The following is a 27,643-nucleotide window of genomic DNA, read 5'->3' on the forward strand; positions in this document are numbered from 1 at the left end:
CAATACATTACTTCATAAAGCGCAGAATCTTTCCTTAAAGAGAAACTCACCCCAGATAATCAACTGATCAGGTGTCTAAATTTAGAGTTTTGTCTTGTGATTTTTTTTTTTTCTTTTGACCCGAAGCGTATTCACACTCTGGTCTCAGGTAGTTTGGGGCTGGATTTGAATGTAGTACCTTACTCTGGAATAAGCAGAGTAAGTTTGGGGGCTGACATGTATGCCAAAGAGGTACAATAATTCAAAAGCTCTATCCCTTCATTTCCTCTACCTCTGCTTACAACAGCAATACTTTTACTCAGACTTCCTGTTTCTGGCCCTTGCCTTCTTTTTTGCTGTGTTTATACTTCCCCCTGTCTGTGGTTAAGTAAGTATAAAGTGCTAAAGCTGTAGATCTGTCTGTCCCTCTGTCACTGGTTCTCTCTCTCTCATTCATTCCTACACATAGGCTCACCCACCTCCTCTCTCCTTTCTTTCTCTCTCTCAGAATGACGATTCTGGGTACAGCTTTTGGTATGGTTTTCTATTTACTTCAAGCCGTTTCTGGAGAAAGTGGCTATGCACAGAATGGTGAGTCATTTCTACCTTTTCTTTAGGATTTCAAATTATCTCTAGCATATGCTTCAGGTTACCCAGATCCCTAACAGCCCTGATCTGGACACTGGGTTGGAATGGAGTTCGAGAACTTACCACATACTCAGTCATTCTGAGTGTTCTAACCACCAGGACAGGGGGTCTGGGATAATACTGTGGGTGGTTTATAAAGTCTTAGAATTGTCAGAAAGAATGCATTTGACCCTCTAAATGGGGATCTTAAATGTTGGTCAATGCCTGCACTTTTACAAAAAGAATACTCTGGTAGACACAACGGTTGAGCTTATTGGAGAATCTTCAAGGCAGTTTTACCTTGTTAAGAAAAAAGCTAGATTTGTTTTGCTTAGCTTTTTAGGAGGTTCCAAAAGCATGACTTTCATGATAAAATAATTTCTAGAAAGAACAGCTTTGTCTGCACTCACCAATGCCATATCTCTAGCACCTCAAAGAGTGCCTAGAACATAGTAGACATTCAATATTTGAATTGAGTATTTCAAAATTTCTTCAAAATACTTCAGTTTTGACAGATTTATGTGAGATTCTTAGTGAATAACTGAACAGAGAAAGAGCTGAAAGAGTTGTCTCATTGAAATATATTTAATTTTCTCCATATCGACAAATTTATCATCAGATAATAATTCTCTTTGGGATCCTTGAAATCTTTAGCACCTAGAAGCCGATGCTGCCTACTTAGTAAATACGTTGTGATTACAACAAAACTGTAGACAAAGGCAGAACAGCAGCAATAGGAGCCATCTGGGAATTTGGACCAGCCAGTTGTTCCTGATAATTAAGCCCTTTCACTTTAAGAATTAAAAAGGATTTTCTTATCAAGGTTATCAAACACATGTCTAATGATTCAGCTTAGATATGTTAAGTCATGTAATTACTAAGGGTGGAAATCCCTAGAATATTTTCACTAAGGGAATTGGCAGAGGGCTGACATTTTTCACAGTGTGACCATGTAAGAATCACTTTGTGGGGATGATTATTATTCGAAAGGGTTGCCTTATGTTTGCACAGATAGCTGGTTGGCAAGTAACACCTAATTCTTACTCTTCAGAGTGTAAACTATTCCCTCTATTTCTCCCTGGGGGACCATACTTTTTTTTTTTCAAAGAAATAAGAATTCTAACTGAAAGCTGAGTTTTCACTTCAACTTTTTAAATTTCAGATTGATTTAGGAGATCTAACCACTCATTCACATTGATCCACCTCAAAATACTTTTCAGTTTGGGATGTATAGTAATTAGCTGCTATTTGTTGAAAGATTAGTTCTTTGAAAACACAAGGATGAGCAAGAGAAGAAAGAGATGTTTTTTTAAAAGTCCAAGACATTTATACTTTTAATCAACTAATTCCTTTCAATGGGAATATTTCTAAACCACACAGCCTTGTCTATAATACATATTCTAAAAATTAAATTTTTATAGAAAAATATGCCTAGAGAGTGAGTGTCTAAAGAATAATACGTTAATTCACCATTCAAAAATTCTATGTAATTTCAAAGCCTTAGTAGTAATACCTTTGACATAGAATTCTTTTTCAAAGGAGTCCCAAAGGTTTCACATGTGTTTCAGAATTAGAATTCTTATTTTACCTTTCCATTACTTATTTCTCAAAAACAAAAAAAGACAATAGTGATAGCTAACCCTTCTTGGGTGCTTACTGTGTTCTAAGCTAAGCCTTGCACATATTTTGTTCAATGATTCCTCAAAATAATGTGAATTTCCATATTGAAACAATGAGGCATAAAGAGGGACCACAGCTAAAAAGTGTAACAGCAAGAATTTAAACCCACATCTGTCCAGTTCTGGCACTGGAGGTCTTAACCAATGTGTATATTACCCTTAACAAAGAATTTTTCAGCTTAGATCAAGTGTAATATTCTCTTTGTAAAATGCCTTGCAATTTTGCAAGTTGTTGAGGGGATCTTTTCTTAGTTACAAAGCAACTTTATTGGCTAAAGAGCCAATGACCTGCTTCTCAGAACATAGCCACTTTAATTGTATGACCAGTGCTTTGTATATTGTATGAAAATATACATCAGACTCGCTCCACCAGACTGGATGGCTAAGGGTGATGGGAGTGCTTTGTTCTACTGGTACACAGCATCTGCTAGACTGTGCTCTCTCTGGCTTATATTGTACGTTGAAGAATTTTGGAGACAAAGCTGATCCACGGAAGTCTGAATTCAAGTAGTAACATGGGTTCTGTTGTATAGGATTGCTTGAAGATTCAAAGAAGAGAAAACATCAAGACAGAGTGAGGACTGTTGAGTAAGGGCCGGCTAAAGCCACCTAGAACCGTTCCACTGAGAAAAGAGCCAGCTCTTAGGAGATAAGATCTTAGTCCTATAAGGTTAGGAATGAACATGCTTTAAAATGTGAGTCCTAAATGTGGGTTTCCCCCTCATTATTTATCCCCTGTCATCAGGAAGAGGGTTATACCCTACTGAAATTACATAAGAAGTCTTTGCCAGTGGCAGAATTGTGAACCTAGTGGGTTCTAGGAATGGTCAGAAAGAGCGGTGCCCACAGCTCTTATCTAGATCTAGCTTTTCAAGATTTGTGGCTTTGACTGAACCAACCTGTCACTCAGCTAGTCGGTCCACTCACAACCAGCTTTACTAACTTTCCCACAGACCTACTTAGTTATTTAAGAAAAGAAGATGCTGTTTCTACATTTCATTGCCTTCAGGACACTCAGCTGGGGTTTAATTTTAGTACATTCTATATCCAATTTAAAACCCTAGGAACTTCTAATTTCTAGTATTGACGGGTCAAAGTAATTTCTCATACTGATGGAACTGGAAGCCATCACAGGCTCACACTTGAGCACTCTGAAAATGGCTTCAGTTATGCTGCATTTTCTCAGGTCCCAGTCCAAGTATATTTGCTAACAATTTTTTTCTATTAAATATTGTGAAATAGATGTACAAAATGTCTACTTAATCCTAGGGGCCTCAACCCCATTTAAGAAATTGAATACATCTGTGACAGACTGTATTTCCCAAAAGTGGCTGAAAAAAAAATTCTGGTTCCCTACATAGGTCTAGAATTCTGATGTCTTTAAGATACAATATCTATAGAAGAAGGATCTCTTCAGGCAGAAGCAGTACCTATAGGATTCATGTGAAGGTGCACTAGATCTGAATCCTGGCAGATCTAATTTTTTCTAACCACATTTGCCTTAGTAGCCTAAGACAAATTGCTTTAAATAAATATTCACACAATGGAGGTAATCAATTGTGCTTTTCGTTGGGATGCCTATTAAGGCAAGAAAAAGCTATCCCTTAAAAAATGAACTTCTGACTGTAAGATAGTTCTCATCTTCCTTCATTCAAAAAAGAAATACTTGGGAGGAAATCAATGCAGATTAGTGATAAAGTCAAAGGCTAGATTAGGTAGCATTTGAATAATGGAGATAAAATATCTCTTACTCGAAATTACCAATTAACAGAAGAGATTAACAGTGTAAAAAAGAAAGTGTATTTAGTATCTTATTCTAGATCTCTAATGCACTAACGCAATGGCAGAAATATTTAGAAATATTTGGAGGTTATTTATTAATTGTGATGATTTTTTTTTTTCTGTTAGAAAATTCTGTGCTCATTAGACGTCGATTTGGTTTTGTTTGGGGTCTTTTCGGTTCGGGTTTTGGTGTTGGTTCTTCTGTCTTTTCCCTTGGGCTTTTCTTCTTAGATAACCTATAATCACTCTTTCATGTCTCCCCAAAGGCTGCCATTTCATTGATGTCATTCCAGGTTTCAAAAGGTTGCACTTGTTTGCTTCATTAACAGCTGCAGGTTTGTTCTTCCCTAGGAGAGTTTGAAGATGCCGAGCTGGATGACTATTCATTCTCTTGCTACAGTCAGTTGGAAGTGGATGGAACCCAGCACTTGCTGACCTGTGCTTTTGATGACCCGGACATCAACAGCACCAATCTGGAATTTGAAATATGGTGAGGAATGCTAGCTCCTATGGGTGCCTAGAAATCCTGCTCTCCTTTCATGTACTGCTCAGCAAAGGAGGGAGTGTGGGGCCTCATTATCAAGTACTAAAATGGAATGGATTCCAAAAACTTCCTGAAACTCCCCGTTCTTCACCAAAAGACTCCAGCAGAGATTCTCTCATGGGTTCATCTGTCAGGACTTGCTACTACAGCAAGCTGATGGTATGGAACTTGGAGACCTCACAATCCTTCTGACTTCATGGCAGAATTTAAATCTTGCTTTCCTAGGACTCCTCCCCCAGATTTCTTTGTCCAACATGAGACAATCTAGTGCCTTGTTGCACTCTGGAGCCCGGTTGCCTGGTTTCTAATCCCGATACTGCGTGGACTTGGATTTTTAACCTAAAGCAAGTAATGTAACTCATCTATGCCTCAGTTTCTTCACCTGTTAAATGACATGTACTCACTCATAGGGAGGTTGGATGATTAAATACTTTAATACTTAAATAATTTAATTAGAAGACACATCCAGTATATAATAAATAATGGGAAGAAGCATTAAAATAACGAAATCTATGAGTACAGGCCTAATTTCCACCGTCCTGACACAGTTTGATTTCACATGATATCCTCAGTATCAATTTTCCAAAAATCCACAGGAATAATCCAGCTCTTGGTTTCATGAGGTCGCAGAGAAAAGGCAAAGGAAAAAAGAAAGTTTCTCTCTGGTTTGAAAGTTTGGTGAAGACTTCAGAGAGTTTTCTTCTCCCTCCACAAACCATCTCTTGTTGCTGAGGGTTACTGTCTCTGATGACTGGAAAAAAATACTCCAACGTGAAATTGTAACTTAGGGCTATCTCCAAATTCATTATCAGATGACCTAATTAGTTTCCTCCTAAGAAAAGTGAGTCAAGATCAACCAGTCATAAAAGAGGACTTCTTAAACTCAGTAGAGCCTCAGCCAAGCCCGTCTAATACATAGTCTAGACAAGCTCTAAACCACACGCGTTACATTAAATTACAGGAATTTTCCCGCATCTGTCCATGCAGTGCTTCCTGACACAGTCATTGGAGAAGGATGGTCTTGGATTTGAATTCCATAGCACATTCTCACTCTGCCTCTGTAGGTTCACTTCCCTAACACACTTTCCAGAAATAAAACATTGGAAGAATAGGAATCTACGATGTCCAGAATCTATACGGCAACTAGACTATACCAACAGAGCCAAATATCTCATTCATACCACATTCTCATTTTGATGAACAGAACCCCCTCTAACAGAGGTTTGACTTTGGGTTCTCCACCCAGCTCTTTGGTGGACTGCAGTGCTCACGTAGTTTCTCCTTGGGAGGCTGACATGACCTTTCTGTCCACTTTCGCTCACACCACTTCCTTGCCCACTTGAACAAACTTGCCCACTTCCTTTTGCAAGTCTCTTGATTTTTCCTGTCATATTGTAATCTATTTGCAGCTTCTGTTGGGGGTTTTCAATTGGATTTAGATATTTCAGTTGGAAAAGGATTGTCTTAAGACACATTTTGGAGTGAAACAATAAATATGAGGAGGTTAAGGTGTTCCTGGAGAGCAGCTGTGTTTGTGAAAGTGTACCTCGAGGGGGATTTTCACGCAACGCCTAGGCCCAGGGGGGACATTGTTTCTCAAATCAAAGTCACCTAGTGTGCTATATTTGCTGGCAGGGCTCGATTGCTTTTCCAATAGAACTAGCTTTATTAGAACTTTCTGTCCCTTTAACATGTTTATAAAGAAGAAATTGGAAATGACTGAAAAATGTGCTTTCTGATGAAGTCTTTACACAGGTCAGATTGTTGATAGAAACCAGGTGCTATTTCCCAGCTTACTAGGGGCATTTTCCTAGGTGAGTTTATCACCTGCCGACCTGGCCACCATTCTCCCAGGGTTAGACACCAAATTACTTAGTGTTCAATGAGAGGATCCACCTCTCAGGAATGGACTTGGATTAGCCAGAATCACAGGATTGGATTTCCAGCATGCCAACTGATGATTTCGCATTGGTAGATACAATTACTATAGATACCCAGATATTCATGCTGGGCTCAGGACCTATGGGAGTCGGTGTTGGGGGAGAAGAGGAACAGAGCGGGCCAGTAGGGCGTATATTGATATAAATCCACTCGTACTGGGGAATCTGAAACTTTTTTATTCCCAGAACATTAATCAGCTCTCAGGTACCTGGAATTACAAAACAGAGGCACCGAAGTAGGCACCTGGGTTAGAAACCCAGTAGTAACACTTAAGGAGCTCCATGACTGAGGAATTTCTTAAGCTCTCTGATCAGAACAACTACCTTGCATTGGGGTAGTTGGCATATGGTCAGTACCTGTAAATGGTACTGAATTCTCAATGTAGACTGATTTTCATTAAAAATGTGGTCAAAAGGCTGTTTAGTAAATACAAAGCAAAACAAAGGGAGTTTGTTTGTTGACTTTAAGATGACGGTTATTTGGTTCAGATCTCAAAGTGCCTATTAATTTTGTAGGATTGGCTGCCAGCACTTCAACATGTAGGTGCTCTCTTTAAAAATCAGATTTGGTAACAGTGGTTCCATACAGCAAAAGTACCTGAACGGAATTCCAGCTGCTTCTGTGGGTAGACAATTAGATCTCAGTCCTGAAGTTAGGCGCACTTTCATAGACACCATAGGCACTTGAATTGGGAACCCTGCTTTTTAGATGTTTGTGTAAGTTCCAGAGTCAGCTCTCAGAAGATTTCCTTTGTTCCCACATTCTTGGGGGCACCATAGTCCCTCCCATGTGCTACCTACAGATATCACTTCACATATGTCATTCTTGGTTTCATCATTTACCACCCGTGTCACAGGCACCCTGCCAAATCTACCTCATGTTCTAGAATTACCTAGCAGTATCTGTCAGGTGTGATTAATTTAGTCCTTCTCCAGTAAACCATACTAACTTTCAAAGTTGTTAGATATTTTTGAGATAGATTCTTTCAAGGTCAAATGAGGAATAAAAGCTACAGCTTGTTTTTGTTTCTGTTTTTAATATATCCATGTAGATTCCTGTCTGTCCCATCAGGAGAAATGCATTTATCAAGCTAAACCAGACACAGTTGCAGGAAATATAGGAAGCTGGAGACAGGGTAAAGGAGCAGACGCTATGGTCTCCTCAGCAGTCTCTCCCTGTTTCCAGAAAAAGAGGGTTTGTGTCAGTGGCTTAGAGTTGATGTCCCCTGGGAAGGTCCTACAGGCCCAAATTTGTTAACCTGTAGTACTACTTGCGGTCAAAAGAACATTAAAAAAAAAAAAAAAAAAACCAGAAGAAAAGCCAGCAAATCACTGAAGTAGTAATTTGTGAAAGTTTATTGCGCATGTACCACAAAGACAGTTTGCAAACCAGGAGCACTTAAACTAAAATATGGAACAAGGCTTAGAGGTATGTTGTTATAAAGCAGCGGATATAGTGTAAAGGCAATGAGTGTTTATTCTTTACAGTGATTGGCTATAGTATTAGAATTGTCTCAACTGAAAGGAAATTGGTTAGTGGTTACCTCCTATCAATTTTGGCAAACGATTTAAGTTTTGCTTATGATTTTCAGAGGCATAAGCAAGAAGTCACCCAGGTTAAGTTGATCTTGCTTGTCTTGCAAAGTAAGCTCAAACATTTGCTTATATGACTAACTGATTTAGTCTGCCCAGGGAATTTTCAATTGTGATCTCTGTTTAATTTTAACACTGGCTACTTGCAGTGCTTTTTGTCTCCCCCTAAGATGCCCTAAAATGGCTCTATCCAATAGAAATACAGTGCAATCCACATTTATGTGTGAGCCATATACATAATTCTAAATTTTCTAGTAGCCACATCTAAAAGAAGGAAAAATAAGTAGATGAAATTAATTTAGTTTAAATTAGCATGCTTAATATAATAATATATTTAATTTAATAATATATTTTATTTAACCTAATATATCCAAAATAGTATCATTTCAACATGTAATCAACATGAACAAAAAATATTAATGAGATATTTTACATTCTTTTTTGCATGCTAAACCTTCAAAGTCTGTCGTACATTTCAGAGTTAGAGCACATCGCAGCTTGGCCATATTTCAAGGGTTCAATAACCACATACTGGGTAGCGGCTATTGTATTGGATGGAAATTAGAATATTTCTAATCTTGGCAGTACATATTTAGCAACCAAGTAAATTGTTTTAACTTAGTTAAGTTAGTTGAAATGAACTGGATTGACTTGAGTTGAACTACTCATGGGGAAGACACTAAGTTTCCTCCAATCACCTGAGCCCAGGGTCACCTGCACAAAGCAAGGTTGTCTATTATAGGCCACCGGTTTTTCTTAGCTCCTGGCATGATTTCCCCTCCATATAGGGCGGCCCCTGGAGTTTAGACCCCTTAAAAGGATGCCCAGGCTCACAAGCCAACCATATGGTGATCCTTTATATTTCATTGGGTATTAATCTCATTCTCCAAAAAGCGGGAGTGAACCAAGAATACCATTTTAGGTTCTTCTTAAACTTCCAACAATACCAAGACCTTGCTGCCTGTTAAGGATTTATAATTGAATATTCCACCATGCTTTACTTACAAATATATTCCAAACTCAAGGACTGAAATAAAAGCCATTATCTTTCTAATTTCTCCACATCATATGTCTTACCTAAAATTCAGAAATGGAATACTGCTCCAATTCTCTCCTTCTATCCTTACTCATCCAATTATGACATGTTGCCATCTTCAGAACTTTCCATGCGGTGCTGGTCGCAAGTTTGTCCCCTGATATCCATCTGACCTAACTTAAAAATTTGCTTTTAATATTTACTCCAATCCAAGGGGAAAAACCCACTTAGCCCAATGAGAGACACACTCTCTAGAAACTCCAACACACACACACGCACACACACACACACACACAAAACCAAAACAATTGCATACCCTAAAATATAACAGTTAACAAAAAAACTATAATTCAGGGTGAGACAATTTTAAGAAAGGTCTCACAAATAGTAAATATAGCTAGCCAATTAATAAACTTAAAATGTCTTCACCCATCTCTATCTTTGTTTGAATGCAGAAGAGTAACCAGTCACTCAAAGACCACAGCAGCCCAGAGCTGGGAGACTCTGCACGTAAAGCAGAGGATCCTCCTCAGATTTTAACCCCACATCCAGCTCACCTCTAACCATACACTTGTGCTTTCTGCTCAGAGTCCAGGAACAATCCTAGAAAGCACTTACTTGAGCACATGCCGAGAAAAATATACGCACGTCCAGTTTACCAAAGAAAACCAATACCTTCTGGATTGTAGGTTGTAAAGGACCTTTTTAGAACATATTCCTTATGATCTTTTTAAAAATGTCTGGTTAATGTGAAGAATTCTTTCCATGTAAGCAAACCTGTACAAAGCCTTTTTTTTTTCCACAATTCCCACTTTGAATTCGAGCCAGCTATCCCTCTTTTCAGGGCTATTTGGCTAGAAGAGCATGTAGGAAAAACAAATTGGTAATCATGTTTATCACAGGAGAGGGAAGTTAAATGGAGGGTTGAGAAAGGAAGAGAAGTGAGTGCTTTTATTTTTATTCTTCGTTGTTTAATTATTTTTACAATGAGAATACATACTTTGCTTTCTTCTTCAATACAGAACATTTCTTTCACCCTAGAAGGATGCCTCCTGCCCCCTTTCAGGCACTCATCCCCGGTGAGCAATCCATCACATCTTAGTTTTGCCAGTTTCCAATAGTTCTTATAAATGGAATAACACACTGTTTACTCTTTTCTAAATGAACTCTCTCACACACCAAATGTTTTCAAGAATTATCCATGTTGATGTGTGTCTCAGAGCTCATCTTTTCAACTGCTGACTATTAATTCCACTGAATGAATATATCACAAGCTTTGAATACTTTCTCCTTTTGATGGATACTGGAGTTTTTTCAAATTTGAGACTATTATTTTTTTAGTTGCTATTAAATTTTTTTTACTGATCTTTTTGTTAATACACACTTTCATTTCTCTGCAGTAAAAACCTCAGAGTGGAATCGCTGAATCATTAGGGTAGGTGTGTGTTTAACTTTATAAGAAACTGCCCAGCAGTTTTCCAAAGAGGTTATAGCCATTCTACTCTCCAACCAACAAAGTGTGAGAGTTACACATCATCTCTGACATTCGGCTTTGAAATAGTATCTCGTGATTTTTCTTTACATTTCTCAAATAACAAATAATGTTGACCACCTTTTTGAGTAGTTGCTGGCCATTTATATGCCTTCTTGTGACAGGTGTCTGTTAAAGCCTTTTGTCTTTTTTACTGAGTTATTTATCCTTTTATTGTTGATGGGTATGAATTCTTTATATGTTCTGGATACAATTCCTTTGTCAGATATATTCATTACAACTATTTTCTGCCAATGTGTAGCTTGCTATTTCATTTTCTTAATGGTGTATTTTAATGAGGAAGTTTTCACTTCAATGAAAGTCCAATATGTCTTTTTTTCCCTCTTTTATGTTTAATTTTTGTGTGTGTCATTACTATCTTTGTCCACTCCCAAAATCAGAAAGATATTTTCCTATGTTTTCTCCTAGATATTTTATAGTTGTGGATATTCCTGTTTTGTCCTTAGCAAAGGGGGAAAATGTTCACAATTTCACCATTAATATATTAACTATAGACTCTGTAAATTTCCTTTATCAGGTTGAGGTAGTGTTCTTTTAATTGTCTGCTGAGAGTTATTATCATAAGTGGGTGTTGAATTTTGTCATATGTCTATCTGTATTACTTGAGGTAATCAGATTATTTATGCCTTTTGTTCTTATAATATGGTGAATTGTATGATTGATCTCTGATTGCTGAATCTACCTTGATTTCCTGGGATGTGTAGTAACATCATCTCTCTTTCTCATAGTAGTAACATCAATGTGTTAATATTTTCTTGAGGAAATTTCAATATACATTCTAGGGGGACATTTTTCTGTAAATTTCTTTTCTGTAGTATTTTGCCGGCTTTTGGTACCAGGGTTGAGCTAACTTCATAAAATAAGTCAGATAGGGTCTATTTCTATTCTATTTTCTGAAGTAATTTGTGTAGAATTTACATTATTTCTTATATATTTGATAGAATTCACCAGCATGGAACTATCTGGCATAGAGTTTTCTCGACAGGGAAGTTTGTTGATAATAAATGTAATTCCTCTGAGAGAAATGAGCTATTGAGATATTCAATTTCTTCCTTATTTGTACTTTTGGGCAATATCTTTTTCTTAGTAATGCTCTAACAGTTACAATATTCAACCTTCTCATAGTTTACTTAGAATTAATATTGTACTATTTCATATATAAAATAGAAGAAACGTGCAACAATACAACAATATAGCTCCACTTATCACATCCTATCCTATGCACTATTGTCATATATTTTTACTTCTACCATACATTATAAATGCCACAATAATGTTATACTATTTGTTTTCAGCAATCATTTATCTTTAAATAATTTTAAAGAATGAAATATATATTGTCTTTTATATTTACCGAAGTGTAGCTTTTCTGGTATACCTGGTTGCCTCCTGTAGATCTGCAGCTCCACACGGTATCATTGCCCTCTGGTCTAAAGAAGTGTTTAAAACAAATTATCTCAATTTTTATACATCTGGAAATATCTTCACTTGACCTTCACTTCTGAAGAATATTTTGTGCATGTAAGAACTCAAGGTGAACATATTTTTTTCTCTCTTTCAGAGTTTTAAAGAGATTATTCCAGGGTCTTTTGTGCCCATAGTTTCTGATCAGAAGTGATATTTTTCTCTAGATGCTTTCGAAATTTTCTATTTGCCTTCGTTTTCAGCCATTTAACTGTGATGTGCCTAGGTGTGGTTTTCTTTGGATTGATCCTGCTTGGATTTGCTGAGTTTCTTAAACCTAAAAATAGACATTTTTGTTATATTTGGGAAATTTGGAGCCACTATTTTTTATCTATTTTTTAATCCAAATTTATCTTTTCTTATTCTGGAATTCTAATTATGTATTTATTTATCCCCTTGATATCATCGTATAGGTCACCGAGCATTTCTGTTATTTCAGACTGAAAACCTGCTATTGCTCTGTCTTCAAGTTCACTGACCCTTTCCCCTGCCATCTTCAATCTGCCATTAAGCCCATCCAATACAGTCTTTATATTTTACAAATTTTAGATTTACTTGTAGGTTACAGTATTTTCATCTTGTTCTCTTTTACAGTTTCCACTTCTCCACTAGCATTACACATCTATTCAATCATTATGGCCATATTCTTTGTTTAGCCCTTGAACATATTTACAAAAGCTGCTTTAAAGGCTTTTTCTGCTAATTCCAACATCTGCTTACTTTAGAGTGACTGCTTTACATTGATTGCTTTTTGTCTTGACTATGGGTCTCATTTTTCTTTCTTTAGTCATTTGTAGTAACTTTTGAATGTAGGAAAGAAACTACTGGTTATAAGTTTCCTGGAGTCTGTTAACTTCCTCTGCTGATTGTTAGTTTCAGCCCTGCTAGTTGGTTAACAGTACCACATTAATCTTCAAATTCTCTTTTCTTTTGAGACAGCGTGTAAATCTGCGCTCAGTTCTTTCTAGAGCCATCTAGCTATTGCTAGTCCATGGTTTCCTTACAGTCTCTTCCACATTTGACAATTAAAGGGACATATAATGATATGAGAAGAGTTTATATGCAGATCTGGTATCTTACATCTCCATAGATTCCTCATTTCTAGGCTTTTCCCCATTAAAAATATCTAGCCATGCAGGCGTCCCTCTAACTTCTCAAGACAATGAAATTGTGGCTTTCCATTAGATTCTAGATGCCTATCACAGTGTGACCTGAGGAATGACATCAAACAAAGAAAAAAAAGCAGAAACAAGGATCTCATCCACCTTTTTTTTAAAGGATAAAGTTCCCTGTCATTTCTGCATACTTTTGGTTACTCTCTAAAGCTTTTAAATAGGATTTCCAAAAAATAGTTTGTCCAAGGTTTATAACTGTTATATGTTAGAGGACTAGTATGATATAAGTTGTTCTGCTACTACTGGAACTCAAACTTTTACTTTTTATTTAAAAAGTACAATGTGGAGTTTTCTTAAAAAGATTTTATTTTTTTGAGAAAGTATGTGTGTGCATGAGTGGGGGGGGAGGGGCAGAGGGAGAGGGAGAAGCAGACTCCATGCTGAGCAGGGAGCCTGACACAGGGCTCAATCCCAGGACCCTGGGATCATGACCTAAGCCGAAGGCAGACGCTTAACCGACTGAGCTCCCCAGGTGCCCCAATGTGGAGCTTTTGATGTTAGTTGTACAGGAGGCAACAATCTCTCTTCCTCAGTTTCCTGAAAGTCTGATCCTAATTGGGGAGAGGAAGTGACAAAAGTGACAGAGTTCAATTCCTAGAGTATGGTTATTGTGTGTTAAGCTAGGGAACATGGGAAGAGGGTTGATTTTAAAGTCTGTTGATGAGGTAAAAGTGGAGCACAGTCAAAATTACCTTTGAAAAACCCATTAAGTATGTATGGTTTTATGTATACAATTCTTTAGACTATTGTATCATTTCCTTTATTTTTTTGGTCGATGTTTCTTTACACGTTTTATTTTCTCAATTTATTTCTGCAGGACATCAAAAAGCAATTAACTTCTCACCTAAACAAAGTATTTGTTTTTCAATGATTGATTATTAAAAAATAAGTATTTTCCATCTTTTTCATGAACATCCTCTGACCATTTCAGATTCAGGTGCATCTAATGCCTGAGATATCATCACTAGGTATGACGGTAGCAAGAAGACACATTATTTAATTCCCTCTCTCTCTCTCATAAGCACCTGGCCATCCACATACCTATGGACAGAGTTGAAGTCACACAACTGAAATGTAAATGTAATGCTATTCTATTTTGTACAGAAACTCCTACTTGATTAAGATGAATTCCCTTTTTGTTTCTACAGTGGAGCCCTTTTGAATGTAAAATGCCTGACTTTTGATAAACTGCAAGACATGTATGTCATTAAGACAAAGAAATTCTTACTCATTGGAGACAGCGAAATATATGTGAAGCTTGGAGGAAAGAACATAACTTCCAAGAAATTGAACATAGTCGAGATAGGTAAGAAGTTGTATATAGGTTTATGTTGCCATTTGGGGATATATGAGGACACTGATTCTTTCTGGATATAATGTTAAAAGTAGACAAATCTTGAAAGCTATTTTTAATAGAGAATAGCAAATTCCCTAATGGAAGGAATTTTCTAAAGAAATGAAAGTTGTGAAGCACAGGCCACTAATTCCTATTACAAGAGAATTCTGAGGGTCTTCAGACTCAACTATGAAAGATGATGATTGCAGGAGGAGTTCATCTGTGTGAAGCTGCACTGATTCTGAGCCTCTGTCCTCCACCAATGTATGTCCTTTCCTTCCTCATCTTACCTTCTCCTGAATTCCTTGTAGTCTTCTTCCCATGTACCCACCATATTCTGAGTGTGTTTTGTTAAATTATCAAGTTATTTTGAAAAGTAAATATGACTTCTGTATTGGAGTTCTCCAGAGGAAACAGAACCAATAGAAGAGATAGACAGATAGATAGATAGATAGATAATAGATAGATAGATCGATGATAGATAGATAGATAATAAATAGACAAAATATAGAGATGTACATAGAGATATAGATATGAAAGAGATTTATTTTAAGGAATTGCTCATATGATTGTGGAAGCTGGCAAGTCTGAAATCTATAGGGCAAGCCGGAGTGCTAGGAACTCAGGTAAGATTGGATACTGCAGTCTTGAGTCCAAACCTCACAGGGTAAGGTCATGGTCTGGAACCTCAAGCAGGGTATCTATATTGTAATCGTGAAGCAAAATTGCTTCTTTTCAGGATATCTCAGTCTTTGTTTTGGTTTTTTTTTTTAAGTTTATTTATGTATTTAAGTAATCTCTACACACAACATAGGCCTTGAACTCATGACCCCAAGATCAAGAGTGGTATGCTCTTCTGAGTGAGCCACCAAGGCACCCTCAGTCTTTGCTTTTAAAGCCTTCATCTGATGGCATGAGGAGCACCACCTTATGGAGGGTAATCTGTTTTATTCAAAGTGTACTGAGTTAAATGTTAATCAAGTCTTAAAAAAAGAAAAAAGATATTTTTAGACTGGTGTTTGACCAAACAAGTGGGCACCACAGCTTAACCAAGCTGACACATGAAATTACTATCACACCTTCCTAAGAGACTTGTTTTGAGAAGTGAGGCATAGCCAATCTAATTTGCCTGAGGATATTCATATTACAATTTGCCAAAAAAGATATAATAATTATATTTCAAATAAAATTATAATCTGAATTGATAAACTCATCTACATGTTTCCTTTGGCTCTATATAATGTCCATATACATAATAATATGAATTAGTAAATCCATTCAATTACCTGATTATAAGTTTATATTAATTACCAATTCACCATTTGGTTACCAGGCAAGTAAATCAAAGTAATCAGAAAGATTAGGAATATAGACACAAGAAGTTTTTTCCCCTTTACTTACAGATTATGACCCTGGAGTGAATAAAGTTCTTTCCAAAACCTCAGAGAGGCTCGGTGTAGGAGAACGTCTAAGCCAATTACAATGCATCAGTGCAATTATAAAACTACCCATATTTATTCTACCTATGGGATTCATAAATGAAACAATATACACAGGGGGGAAATTGGCTGAAGTGATTGAAGAGAGGCATTCTTTTGCTGGTTTTAAATACTATGGATTGCTCTCTCTCCCTATTCTCAATCCCTTCCTCAGCGCCCAAAAAGACAATTAAAGGTAAGAGAGAACTACTCATTAGAGAAAACAAGGAGGTGAGAAACTTTGAGTCTATCTCAGCTTTGCTTCACCAAATTGGTAAAATAAAGAGTAAAAGCAGAAGTTCTACCTGTGAATAATTATCCTGTAAAAAGGCAGAGATAGTGAAAAAGAGACATTAGGCAGAGGGTTGTGCATGGTGGCCACACAGCAATGTAGGCCACAATCTATGTAAGTGCTATCTAAGAAGGTGAGAACAACAACAAGGTAATTCTGATTACGGGACACAAGCAAGCTGGATTTTGTCATTTGTAGACTAGGCTGTTATGGTTGGATGGTCAGTCAGTGCACTGCACAAGAGCATGATATCTAAAGGTTTGCCACTGGAATTGCAAATATATATATTCACTTCTCTGAGAGCAGGTAGAGAGGACAGAGATTCTCAGTCTTCTGACAGACTCCTGGCATTTTAGAGAGTGAGCATGTTAATACTCAAGACTCCAGGTGGCACCCTGTCCATCTGAAACCCCAAATTATACCCAGTGCTCTCAGAGGCCCATTTTCTATACTCCAGCAGAAACATTTTCTATACTCCAGCAGAAACAAACCTAACAAGTCACATCTGAGGGGCAAAGGGGGAAAAGCAGTTGTGCTCACACCTGGTAGCATGGGCCTCTGTGAACTGGGAGTTATGAGCCTCTTGGGGCTTTGGAAAGCAACCATAAGCAAGCAGGATGAGAGGTAGTGGAGGCATGTGGCTCGGTAGTACTTTCTTCTGGTTCTTCAGGTGATATTTCATTGGCAGAACTGTCATTTAATTGAATTTAAACTGGAAGCCCCTGACTGAGCCCTAGGCCAGAGTTCTCCTGCAACCACCTGGCCCTCACTTACTTCCCCGTCTTTAGGTGTGGGCTCTCTGATAAGGCTAGAGGGGCAGCTTCCTCTCTTCCCAATTGTCTTGGTGATGTGAATCTCTGTTATTGTTCAGATTGTTTCCAGAATAAATTAACTTACAAAAATGTTGCTTGAGGAATGAATAAGCAAATTTTCTAATGTGCTCAAAGACACCCTTTGGGCCAGAGGCAGACCTATTTGGAGGACACCTGGACAAGCCAGTGTGAGATAATGGAGCACAGAAACAAAAGCCAAATAAAGAAGAGCGAGCCTCAGAATTGGACTGAATTGGATTTAAATACTATCAAACCATTTTATAGGAGCCTGAACTTAATTAAACTCTCTGAGACTCAGTTTCCTCATCAGTATAGCAGTACTAAGGGATCATTAGTGGAAGTTTGTGTAAGTAAAGCACTTGGAGCTTAGTAGGTGTATAATCAATATCAGTCCGTCCTTCCCTTAATTCTTCCATTGTTGGGAGTCCTTGGGAGATGGGAATGAGACAAGGAATCCAGTATCAGAGGTTTCGTTGAGAATGTGAATCTTAATCATTCCCTTGAATGAAGAGTAGGAACTGGCTTGGCAGGTGTAAAGGGTTGACAGTATTCTCTGTTGGTCCGTTTCTTTATACCCACCCTCCTTTCCCCTTATTCCCCCAGGGCACCTTCCCTTCCTGTAGTCATCTAAGAGTAAAAAAGAATAAAGTTCCTCTTTTACAAGACATTGAAGGGCAAAGAAGGAGACACTTCCTCTTTTTCAGGATCTCTGGGGCAATGCGAGAAACCCTTAGGTGGCTACCACTATGAGCAAGGGACTACAATAAGTGAGCCAAATTTCCCCTACATGAGTACACTTTACTGGGTCAGCAAGTTGGCCTTAAAAGCCCAAATCAGATAGCCTAGAATCCAGCTCAGTCTACAGAGTAAGAGTTTGATGAACACATACTCTCTCGTTAACAATAGGTTTAGCTTTGATTTTAGTCTACGTGCTCCCCATCTCTGTCTGAGATCAACCATGCAAAAAAGTGGCTGTCCCATCTTTAGACAACTAACATCCCAGCTTTTGGTTATAGAGCAGCTAAGAACCCAAGACAGGAAAGCCCCTGGACAATGGTGGGGAGGCTGCCTGACATGCATGCTTTTCAAGGAATGTAGTACCTTTCTCTGGGTTGGTTCTGCCTAGAATAAAACCTATCTCCCTCCAATACCATTTCATATATGATGTATGTAATTCTAAGAGGAACTTTGCATGGCAGGCAGGCAGAGGAAGAGACCAGAGAAGAATTTAGAGCTAATACAAACTAGACTGAAATCACAGTGGAAGTTATGAGCTTAGGGCCAGGATGCAGGCCCTCAACTTCTACGTAGCTGAGGTGAGGTACAAGGCTCCCAGCTTACAACCTGATTTTATAGGAATAATGAGGACTCCAAGTTTAAATACTCCTGTTTTGGGGCTAGTTAGTAGCAAGTTCTCTAGTATTCAAAAGGCAAAGAGAATATGATTTCGTGTTGAATTGGCACTAGCTGCTATAACAAATAAGCCCTAAGACATATGATATCTCAACAACCAAAAGTTTATTTCTTGCTCACTTAAGAGCCAAAATGGATATTTCCAATCTGTGGGTGAGGCTCCTCCGAACAATATTCAGAGCTCCTCCATCCTGTGGTTCCATTGTCTTCAACATATGACTCCAAGTGGTGGAAGGAGAATTAGCATAGGGCCATACATGTAAGGTTTCTGGGCCAGGATGGGAAGTGGTGCACATCAATTCCACCCACATTGCTCACAAGGCCACACCCAGCTGCCAGGGAGGCTGAAAAGTGTAGTCAGGCTGTGAACGAGGAAGAAGAAGAAATGGTTTTCTGAATTGTCGCCCAGTTACTGACCCAGAAAGAGAATGTGATTTACAGAATAGATGAATTTTAAAAAGCATAATTATTTTCTTGACTGCCCTATAGACTGACCTCCTTTCTTTTTCCTTTCCAGTTAAACCTGAGGCTCCTTTTGACATAAGAGTCATCTATCGCAAAGGAGCAAATGACTTTCTGGTGACATTTAACACATCTCACTCACAAAAGAAGTATGTGAAAGAATTAATGCATGAAGTAGCCTATCGCCAGGAAAAAAAGGAAAATGACTGGATGGTATGTAGATTAACTACATTTTTCCATTATGACATTCATAAAGAGAGATATATATAAATATACTTAGTAAGTAAATGTATATAAAATACACAAAATTACAAAATACTTATATAAAACTATAAAATAAAAACTTCTTAATGTTATAAACTTTATTGTCCCAGAGGTACATTTACCTGGGGAGGGCCCCTAGTAATTTTGTGTTCAAAAGATACCTTTTTCTGAAAGAAGGTCCCCAAAGTATAATAGTTCCAGGTTTCACAAAACCTCGATCTTCTCTGGGCCATCCCATTCTAGCTCTAATTTTTTTTTTTTGCTTTATTTTTTGTTTTTATAATGTTTCAAAATTAGGCTGTTGAATTAACAATATAGATTAAGACCAAATCAGTCCTCTTTATTTCGGGGTCTCAAAAAGTACACAACTCTCACAGCAAATCAGGCAAAAACCGTCACCAAGTCATAGCCACAGTTTGGTTCACAGGAAGCAGCCTGAAGTAAGGAGGGGAGTGGAATATTTTTCTTCATTTTTTTTTTAAGCCTGAGTTCTTCATCCTCAAAGTAACAAACTTCACTTGTATCATAATCTGAAGGATTAGTTAGACTCCATGTGTCACTGTCATTGGAATGGTCTGGCTGTCCCTGAAACCTGTCTGGGGGAAAAGATGGGAGAAATATAGGGTATCCCAGATTTGCAGGTTCCTCTGAGCCTATTGGCTTAACTTCTGTCCTTTTTGTACCACATGGGCAAAACCAGATGATGGCTTCTCCTTCTCAAGGTGAAAAGAGTGTCTACTTATCTATTCTGTTTCCTTTTGTCAGGCCAGGATTAGCCTTCATTGTCCATAGCATGCTGTCGTACAGTGCTTATATTAAGTGTAATGTCTGCCCTAAACAGCTTTCTCCCTGCTTCTAGCCATCCACCAAACAAACTAGGCTACCTTGATCCTGCCCTCTTGAGTCTTTATTTGAAAATTGCGCCAATGGAAAAGCAACTACAGTGGAGAAAGGAAGGATCTTGAATAAATGATATCAGGACAGTCAGTTCGTTGCTTGCGGAAAAAATTAAGTTAAATACCTAACTCGCTCCATAAAAAAATAAATAAATAAAAAGATGATTTAAGGAAATTATGTAAAAGTGAAACTCTAAACAAGATAGAAAAAATACAGGTAAATGTTTACATAATCTTGAGATGAAGAAGAATATTCTAAGCATAAAAGCAGTAAAATAAAAAGCAGAAGATGGATACGTGTGACTACATAAAAATAAAGGCTTATAAATGTCAGCACACACAATAATCAAAGTCATAATGCAAATTAGAAATTAGGATTAAATTGCCACACATACAACTGACAGATGGTTAATATCCTTCATATGTAAAGGGGATTTATAAATCATTAAGAAAAGGACAAATGTAACAACAGAAAAATTAGCAAGAAACTTGGAAATGTCTCATAAACTAGAAATATGTAAATTCAATAAATATATGAAAACTAATAACTGCATAAGTATAAATGTAAATAACAATGGAATATTAACTTTTTACCAATCAAACTGAAAGATGTTTTCTTTCTTAAGGGTAATACACATTTTTGAAGATACTGTTGTCTCTATATTGCTACTTACAATGTAGAATGGTATCTTTCTAGAGAGAAATTATTCCCACTCACTAATCTTACCATTCCCTTTTATTTCCCCTTGGAATGTGAAAGGGGAGAAAAGGGGGGGGGGCAGAAATTGAAGTGTGGAAAGGAAGGTAGGAGCCTGGGAGTGATTTATATCCTCCTGGAGTGGGAGAGCCCAGCTTACCTAAACAAAGACCCATGGTACTGTTGTCCTCCTTGACCACTGGTAGGAGCTCACACATTTAGGTGCTCACACATGGTCTTCCCCACGTCATAGCTCCTTTTCCTAATAAGAGTACCCATGTGACAAAAGGCACTCAATTTGAAATGATTCTGGGGATCTGGGCAGCACTTCTTTTTCAATCCTAAAAATGTAATGGCATGTTTTGCTCTTTAGCGTGTGAACTTATCCAGTACAAAGCTGACACTTCTACAGAGAAAGCTACAACCTGATGCAATGTATGAGATTAAAGTCCGGTCCATCCCTAATGCCAACTATTTTCAAGGCTTCTGGAGTGAATGGAGTCCAACCTTCCACTTCAGAACTCCAGAGATCACAGGTGGGAAGTGACTACAGAGTCTTTGTGCCCTGCATAGTGCTTTGCGTGTCAAAGTGTTGTGAAAGCAAGAGTGAAAGCCAGAGAGGTGAAATGAACCCACAAGTTAGGACTCCCCTGAGGGCATTCTTACACTGCTTTTGGAGAATGGCCTGCCATCTTTGCCCCTTTGGCGAAGAACAAGGACGTGGTGGGAGCAGTTGTTGATCAAATGACTCTACTGGTACCGTTAATGACTCTACTGACCTAGGTGCTCTTGGGAGCTGCTACTAATTCTGAACAAAATGCCCACCTGCTACCTCCACTTTACCAATTTAGACTGGAATCCCAATGGCTGGCCTCTGTAAAGCCCCTCCAGGGAACACCTTTGGTGATGGAAGACAGGCAAGCGAGCACTGCTCTTCCTTGCGTCCTTTTTCAGAATAACAAAGATATCCATGTGGTCTAGGAAGCAAGAATGGCCAGAGAAACCAAAGAACATGGCTCAGGCAGGCCCCTGAGGAACCAAAACACTGCACACATACCTTCTCTTTGAGGTATGAGGAGAACCGTTCTGCCACCCCAGCCTCCCATTCTCCCACTGGGACTTGCTGAGCCTGCGGCATACAGCACCCACCTCAGCATTCTCCTCCAGGGCTTCCTTCTCTTGGTGATGGGGGCTGGGGAGAGAGTGCTGCCAGCTTTAATGCCTGGTCACTTTTATATTTCAAGTGACAGATTTTCTAGACCTGGTCACCCAATTCAGTGCCACTTACTGAAGCCAAAATTCCTAGTGCATAAAGCTAGTACAACATCCTATTCACTGAAAAGCAAACTTTGAAGAAATAATAAATGGTCCTAAGTTCTAAATAAATTCAAAGCACCCTGAAAGCCTCCCCCACTGCATGGTTAATGATTGCTAACCAAGATCTATCCTTGCATTCCAGGGAGGATGGATCCTGTTTTACTAACTATTAGCATTCTGAGTTTCTTCTCTGTGGCTCTGATGGTCATCTTGGCCTGTGCATTATGGAAAAAAAGGTGAACATTAATCAAGAGGATGGTTACATGGGGTCCCAGACAGTTGAAGCTCTAATCCTATTTACTGATGAGAAAACTACAAAGGGGAATAAGGCATTTCAGGAATTATAGTGCCCACATTCCTCCCAGCCTAGGGCACTGTGAATTTCAACAGTTAATTTCATAAGGGGTGAAAATATGGAAATTGGACATATAAGGCAAACCCTCCTCCCAAACTTTTTCTCCTAAAGGAATAGGAACTATGCCTCCAAAATGTCTGGGCAACGGGGGCAGAATGTATTTGAAGCTTTGAATTTCAGCACACGACTTCATGGGACTTCTGTATTCTGCCCCATGACAGAGCCATATTTGCTTCATTATAAAAATGATGCTTTTGACACGTACCTTCAAGTTATTAATGCTCTAGGAAGATGCCCACAGCACAGTGCCGCATATTCTCATGAGACTCCAACTTGAAAAGGAACACCTTAAAACAATTTCCCTGGGTGACTTAGAAAATATTCCTTATCTCCACCAGAATAAGAGCAGAGGAGCTGCTGCCAGTAGAGAGGAGGAATAAGACGGCAACACCTATATTAGGAAAGGATGCACAGGGCAAGTGTTGGTTTCATAGCTACACCATTGCCAAACCTCACTGTTCCTCTTCCCCAGCACTCTCTCCCAGAGGTGTTCGCAAAGATGACTGACAATGACCCCTCTGTGAATTGATAGGATACTGAGGCCAGGGAAAGCAAGTCACTTGTCCAAGTTCACCCACCTAGTTGTGACAGATCCAAGACTAGAAATCTGCTCTTCTGATTTCTGGCTCAGAATGAGTGGAAAGACGTACTGTGCACGCTCCCTCACCATTCATTTCCTCTCTCTCAATGTCCTCTTATTTCAGAATTAAACCTATTGTGTGGCCCAGTCTCCCCGATCATAAGAAGACTCTGGAACAACTGTGCAAGAAACCAAAAAAGGTGAGTGCTTCTGGTGCTTCTACCACAATGTCGGAGGCATCCCAGTAGCCAAGGATGATATTGCAGGATAGGGAACCGCTGAACCACAAGTTTTGGTCTTTTGTGCATCCCATGACTAGGGTGCCTCATGAGATCCTGGCTGTACCTCCATAGAGGTCGGAAACTAAAATGAGTAGACAAGTCTCGGGAGTCTCCCAGGCTTCCCCAGGGCTGGAGGGCAGAGCCAGCCCCTTCAGACTCTGATGTATCAGAGTGTCTCCAGAGGCAGAGTCAACTGGAACATGTGGGTAATTCTCCGACATTCTCTGGTAGACCCTTGTCAGAAGGTTCTTTACATCCTTCCATGCACTGAACCTTTGCTCATGTGTTCCTCTGGAGCACTCTCAATGCTTTCTTTCTTTTTTGGTGCAGAATTTGAATGTGAGTTTCAATCCTGAAAGCTTCCTGGACTGCCAGATTCATAAGGTGGATGGCATTCAAGCTAGAGATGAAGCAGAAAGCTTTCTGCAAGACACTTCTCCACAACTAGATGAGTCTGAAAAGCAGAGACTTGGAGGGGGTACGCAGGGACCCACCTGGCCATCGGAGCATGCAGTCATCACCCCAAAAACTTTCAGAGGAGATTCACCCTTCGGATGCCTGGCTGGGAGCATCAGTATGTGTGAGGCCCTTGTGCAACCCTCATCCAGGTTCCCAGACTGTAGGGAAGGTGGCAAGAATGGGCCTCATGTGTACCAGGGCCTGCTGCCTGGCCCTGGAACTACAAACAGCACTGTGCCCGCTCCATTTCCTTTCCAGTCAGGAATCCTGACACTGAACCAAGCTGCCCAGGGACAGCCTGTGCTCACTTCCTTGGGATCAAGTCAGGAGGAAGCATATGTCACCATGTCCAGCTTCTACCAAAACCAGTGAATTGTCAGAAACGCAGTACTGGAACCATGATGACAGACAAAGATGAGTGAGCTCCTACTTACTTTCCCTTGCAGCACAAAGAAGACAAAATTAATGCCAGCCCTGCATGCAATCTACAGGATTCAGAAACATAGCTTGGACCACTCCTCCCTACTCCAGGGGCATTTGGCTTGAGGCAGAAGCACTCTGCTTCAGGCAACCCAAGTGATTCCATTATTTCAGAAAGAAAAAGAAGCAGGAAAGAATGAAATAAAAGATGAAGGAGAGGAGGGGTGCGGGAGGCAGGCAGAGGGTAAGGGAAGAGAGAGGGAAAGGAGAACAGGGGTGGTAGCTACCATTACTAGGACTCACTGTGTGTCCTGTGCTCTACACAGCTTGTCTCCCTGCATCCTCACGGTAATCCCGGGCACTGGCGCAATTGTTATTATTATTATTCTCCTTTCTAATAGATGATGAAACTGAGGCTTAGAGGCATTAAGTAACTTGTCCATTTTGTCCCCACTCAGCATGGGGTTTGATGGCCGGAGTCTAACTGTGCCCCCCCCCCAAGCCATGTGCCTTCCCCTTGACTAGGGGCTGTCCCATTCACAAGTGCCAAACCTCACTAATAATGAACGGAGATGGCTATATAATATATTGTCCAAATTGGGTCACTTTTGAACGTGAGAGGGAAGTTACGAATACTCATTCTAGGACAAGCAGCATAAGCCAGGAGTTTCCCAGACACATAAGGACATGGCCACCAAAACGAAAAGACTAAGAGAAAGAAAGGGTCCCATAGTACGTGAACTACCATGGCCAGCCATGTCTACAAAAACTGAAGAAGGCAAGAAAAAGCCACAAATTCCATCTGATTTTGTTTTTATGAAAAAGGAGAAGTCCACAATTTCTGCTGTTATCAAGAGCAGGATTCTTTTGCTACCACCACCCAGCGGCACCCATCAATAACAGAGAACCTGTTGCCAGCTCTGGACGCAGGTGCATTTGAGCAATAAGCCAGGAATAAACTTCCTGTGTGTGTAGAGATTGCCCCCAACCCAAATGTGTCTACAGACTGTCCTGAGTTTTATGGCCTTGTATCTTGCCATGAGCTTCAGGGAGAACCGTAAGCATGCGCAGTGAGGGAGCTGACTTGGCCGTGTTCTTGAAGATATAGAAGATTTGGCAGGTGTCCTTTTGCATTTCTTGGTCTAGATGAATTTCCAGTGACTCTCTCAAACCAAGGCAAGGCAGCTGAGCAATTGCAGCCCGGGAGAGCACAGCGGAGGCCTCTCCCTCAGGCCCCCAGCCCCTGGGTACATCAGAGCCACACAGGGCAGCCGAGGCGCAGGAAGTCAGGAAGGGCATAGGTTCAGGGCTTGGTTTGGTTTTGTTCAGGGGTTTATCACTGTTGTTGTTGCTGATATTTTTGTATCTTTTTGTTCTGTTTTTAGTTCGTTAGGGGGTGACATGTTTTTAATTTTCTTGTTTGTTTTGTTTTGGGATATCTGGGAAGGGGGTTTTAAATTTTATCGAACAGATCTTATCTGCTGACTTAGAGGTCTACTGATAATAAGATCATTTTTCTTCCCTTGGGCATTGTACTTTCCAAATCCTTTTCTCTGAATCAGTAGTGATGAATATAATCTCACCTTCCCTTAGATTTGTTTAGTGCTTTTGTGATTTTCAAAGCCTTTCCATAAGCATTACCCCTTTCATTTCCTTGACAAGTATTTATGGAAAGCCTGCTATGTCCCAACCACAGAGTTGGGCGTGGGGGAACTAAGACAAATAAAGTTGGGGGCCTCATAAAGTGGAAAATCTAATGAAAGTGGCAGCTTTGTAAACAAATGATGATAATCACACAAAGTGCCGCAATAGAGGCGTGTTCAAAGTGCCCTGTTGAAGAATATCAGGGAAAATGCCAAAAAAGTGGTACACATTTACATGGAGGAAAAACAGAATCTGCCTGGTGTGTCGACAGCAGAAGACATTTTCCACCAGGTGGACATGTGCTCTTTACCTTTTGTAGAAATGGGAACCAGATCTCAAAGAGGAGGTCATCACAGGAAACCTCATGCCAACCTAGTTCTCTTGTACCTTACCACAGAGGTCCGATGAAGTGTGTGGTTAGCTTTGACTTATGGGAAAATTGGGGCACAGAAAGGACAGGCAAGTTATTCCACCTTAGGTGCGAAGTCCGATCTGAAAGCCCGAAGTTTGTTTTCCTGACATAATAGACGATCTCTCGAAGAAATGAGGGGATAAGTCTGGAGGAAGATCCAAGTCACTCCAGCTCTAAAATCCCGTATTTCAGTATTGCTGGGCACAGACTATCGTTCGAATTTCGTGTGTGAATGTCTGTCTGTTACTGGAGGGATTTGAAATCCATGTATCATGCTCTTATAATCATAACTGCTGCTAAGGTGTGATCTTCTACTCAAGGACAAGGTATAATGTCAGATTACAAGTTTGTTCTGACCAACGTCCCTTTGGATTTCATTAAGAAAGAAACGCTGGCGAGAGACGACGCAGAAGGCGGAGATGTAAACAGCTAGTTCTACATGGCATGAAATGACAGCTGTTAAACAGGCAGCTCATTTGGCCAATTAAACAATCCTGGCTGGATCTAGGGAGGCTTGGCTTATTCGACTGATTTTCCACTAGCCTTCGCATCTCCCGTCATTCTGGTTTCCATGGAAACTGGCTTCAGAAAAGCTAAGTATAGGCTATTTCAGATGTGCACCCTTGTGTTTTCCCAGCACTTCTGGGGGGGCTGCAAGATGGAACTGGCCAGGAAGACGGTGAGACTATGTGATAAGACAACTGGAATGGTACAGATCAGATAGCATTGTGTTAGCTCAGTGGTTTTTCTTTGATGTTATTCTAAAAACTCTCCAGCATTCACTACAGCGAAGGTCTCTGATTTGACCGTGTACCTCCCACATGCATTACAAACATTTCGCAGAGCTGCTAAGTATATAAGTATCCAGTGTGTGTTACCATCTCATATTTAATAAAATGCTATGCACCTCTCTGCGCCTGTACTTGTCTTCTGTGAGGAATTCAGTCCTCAGCCACTGAACACATTCTGGTGTCATTTGCAGTCATTTCATATTTGGATTTTCAGGGGAAACTCACACAGCAATGAAGGAATGAATTCACAAATTAAGGAATTCACAGCAAATTGTTGAGTAT

The 27,643-nt window shown here is 39.5% G+C and overlaps 1 protein-coding gene across 2 annotated transcripts; it reads left to right on the forward strand.

Moving 5' to 3' along the window:
* The first annotated feature begins 389 nt into the window (after positions 1-389).
* On the forward strand, positions 390-27,480 carry IL7R (interleukin 7 receptor). 2 transcript variants are annotated; one of them, XM_026506797.3, is made up of 8 exons: positions 390-570; positions 4,419-4,557; positions 14,520-14,677; positions 19,241-19,398; positions 21,416-21,578; positions 22,502-22,595; positions 23,479-23,554; positions 23,966-27,480. In XM_026506797.3, the coding sequence occupies exons 1-8, from the start codon at positions 489-491 to the stop codon at positions 24,464-24,466; spliced, it is 1,371 nt and encodes a 456-aa protein (XP_026362582.2). In that variant the 5' UTR covers positions 390-488; the 3' UTR covers positions 24,467-27,480. The 2 variants fall into 2 exon arrangements, with proteins under 2 accessions (XP_026362582.2, XP_057168180.1); XM_057312197.1 differs by lacking the exons at positions 22,502-22,595; positions 23,966-27,480 and having other exon boundaries at positions 419-570; positions 23,479-23,558.
* Positions 27,481-27,643: the final 163 nt, after the last annotated feature.

The sequence above is a fragment of the Ursus arctos genome, unplaced genomic scaffold, assembly GCF_023065955.2.
Source record: "Ursus arctos isolate Adak ecotype North America unplaced genomic scaffold, UrsArc2.0 scaffold_15, whole genome shotgun sequence".
Lineage (NCBI taxonomy): Eukaryota > Metazoa > Chordata > Mammalia > Carnivora > Ursidae > Ursus > Ursus arctos.

Bases quoted from the DNA above. Each gene is read 5' to 3' on its own strand.
- IL7R (XM_026506797.3), top strand. From the start codon at position 489: ATGACGATTCTGGGTACAGCTTTTGGTATGGTTTTCTATTTACTTCAA. The intron at 19,399-21,415 runs GTATGTAGATTA...TTTGCTCTTTAG, and splicing joins AAAAGGAAAATGACTGGATG to CGTGTGAACTTATCCAGTAC. The intron at 21,579-22,501 runs GTGGGAAGTGAC...CTTGCATTCCAG, and splicing joins CAGAACTCCAGAGATCACAG to GGAGGATGGATCCTGTTTTA.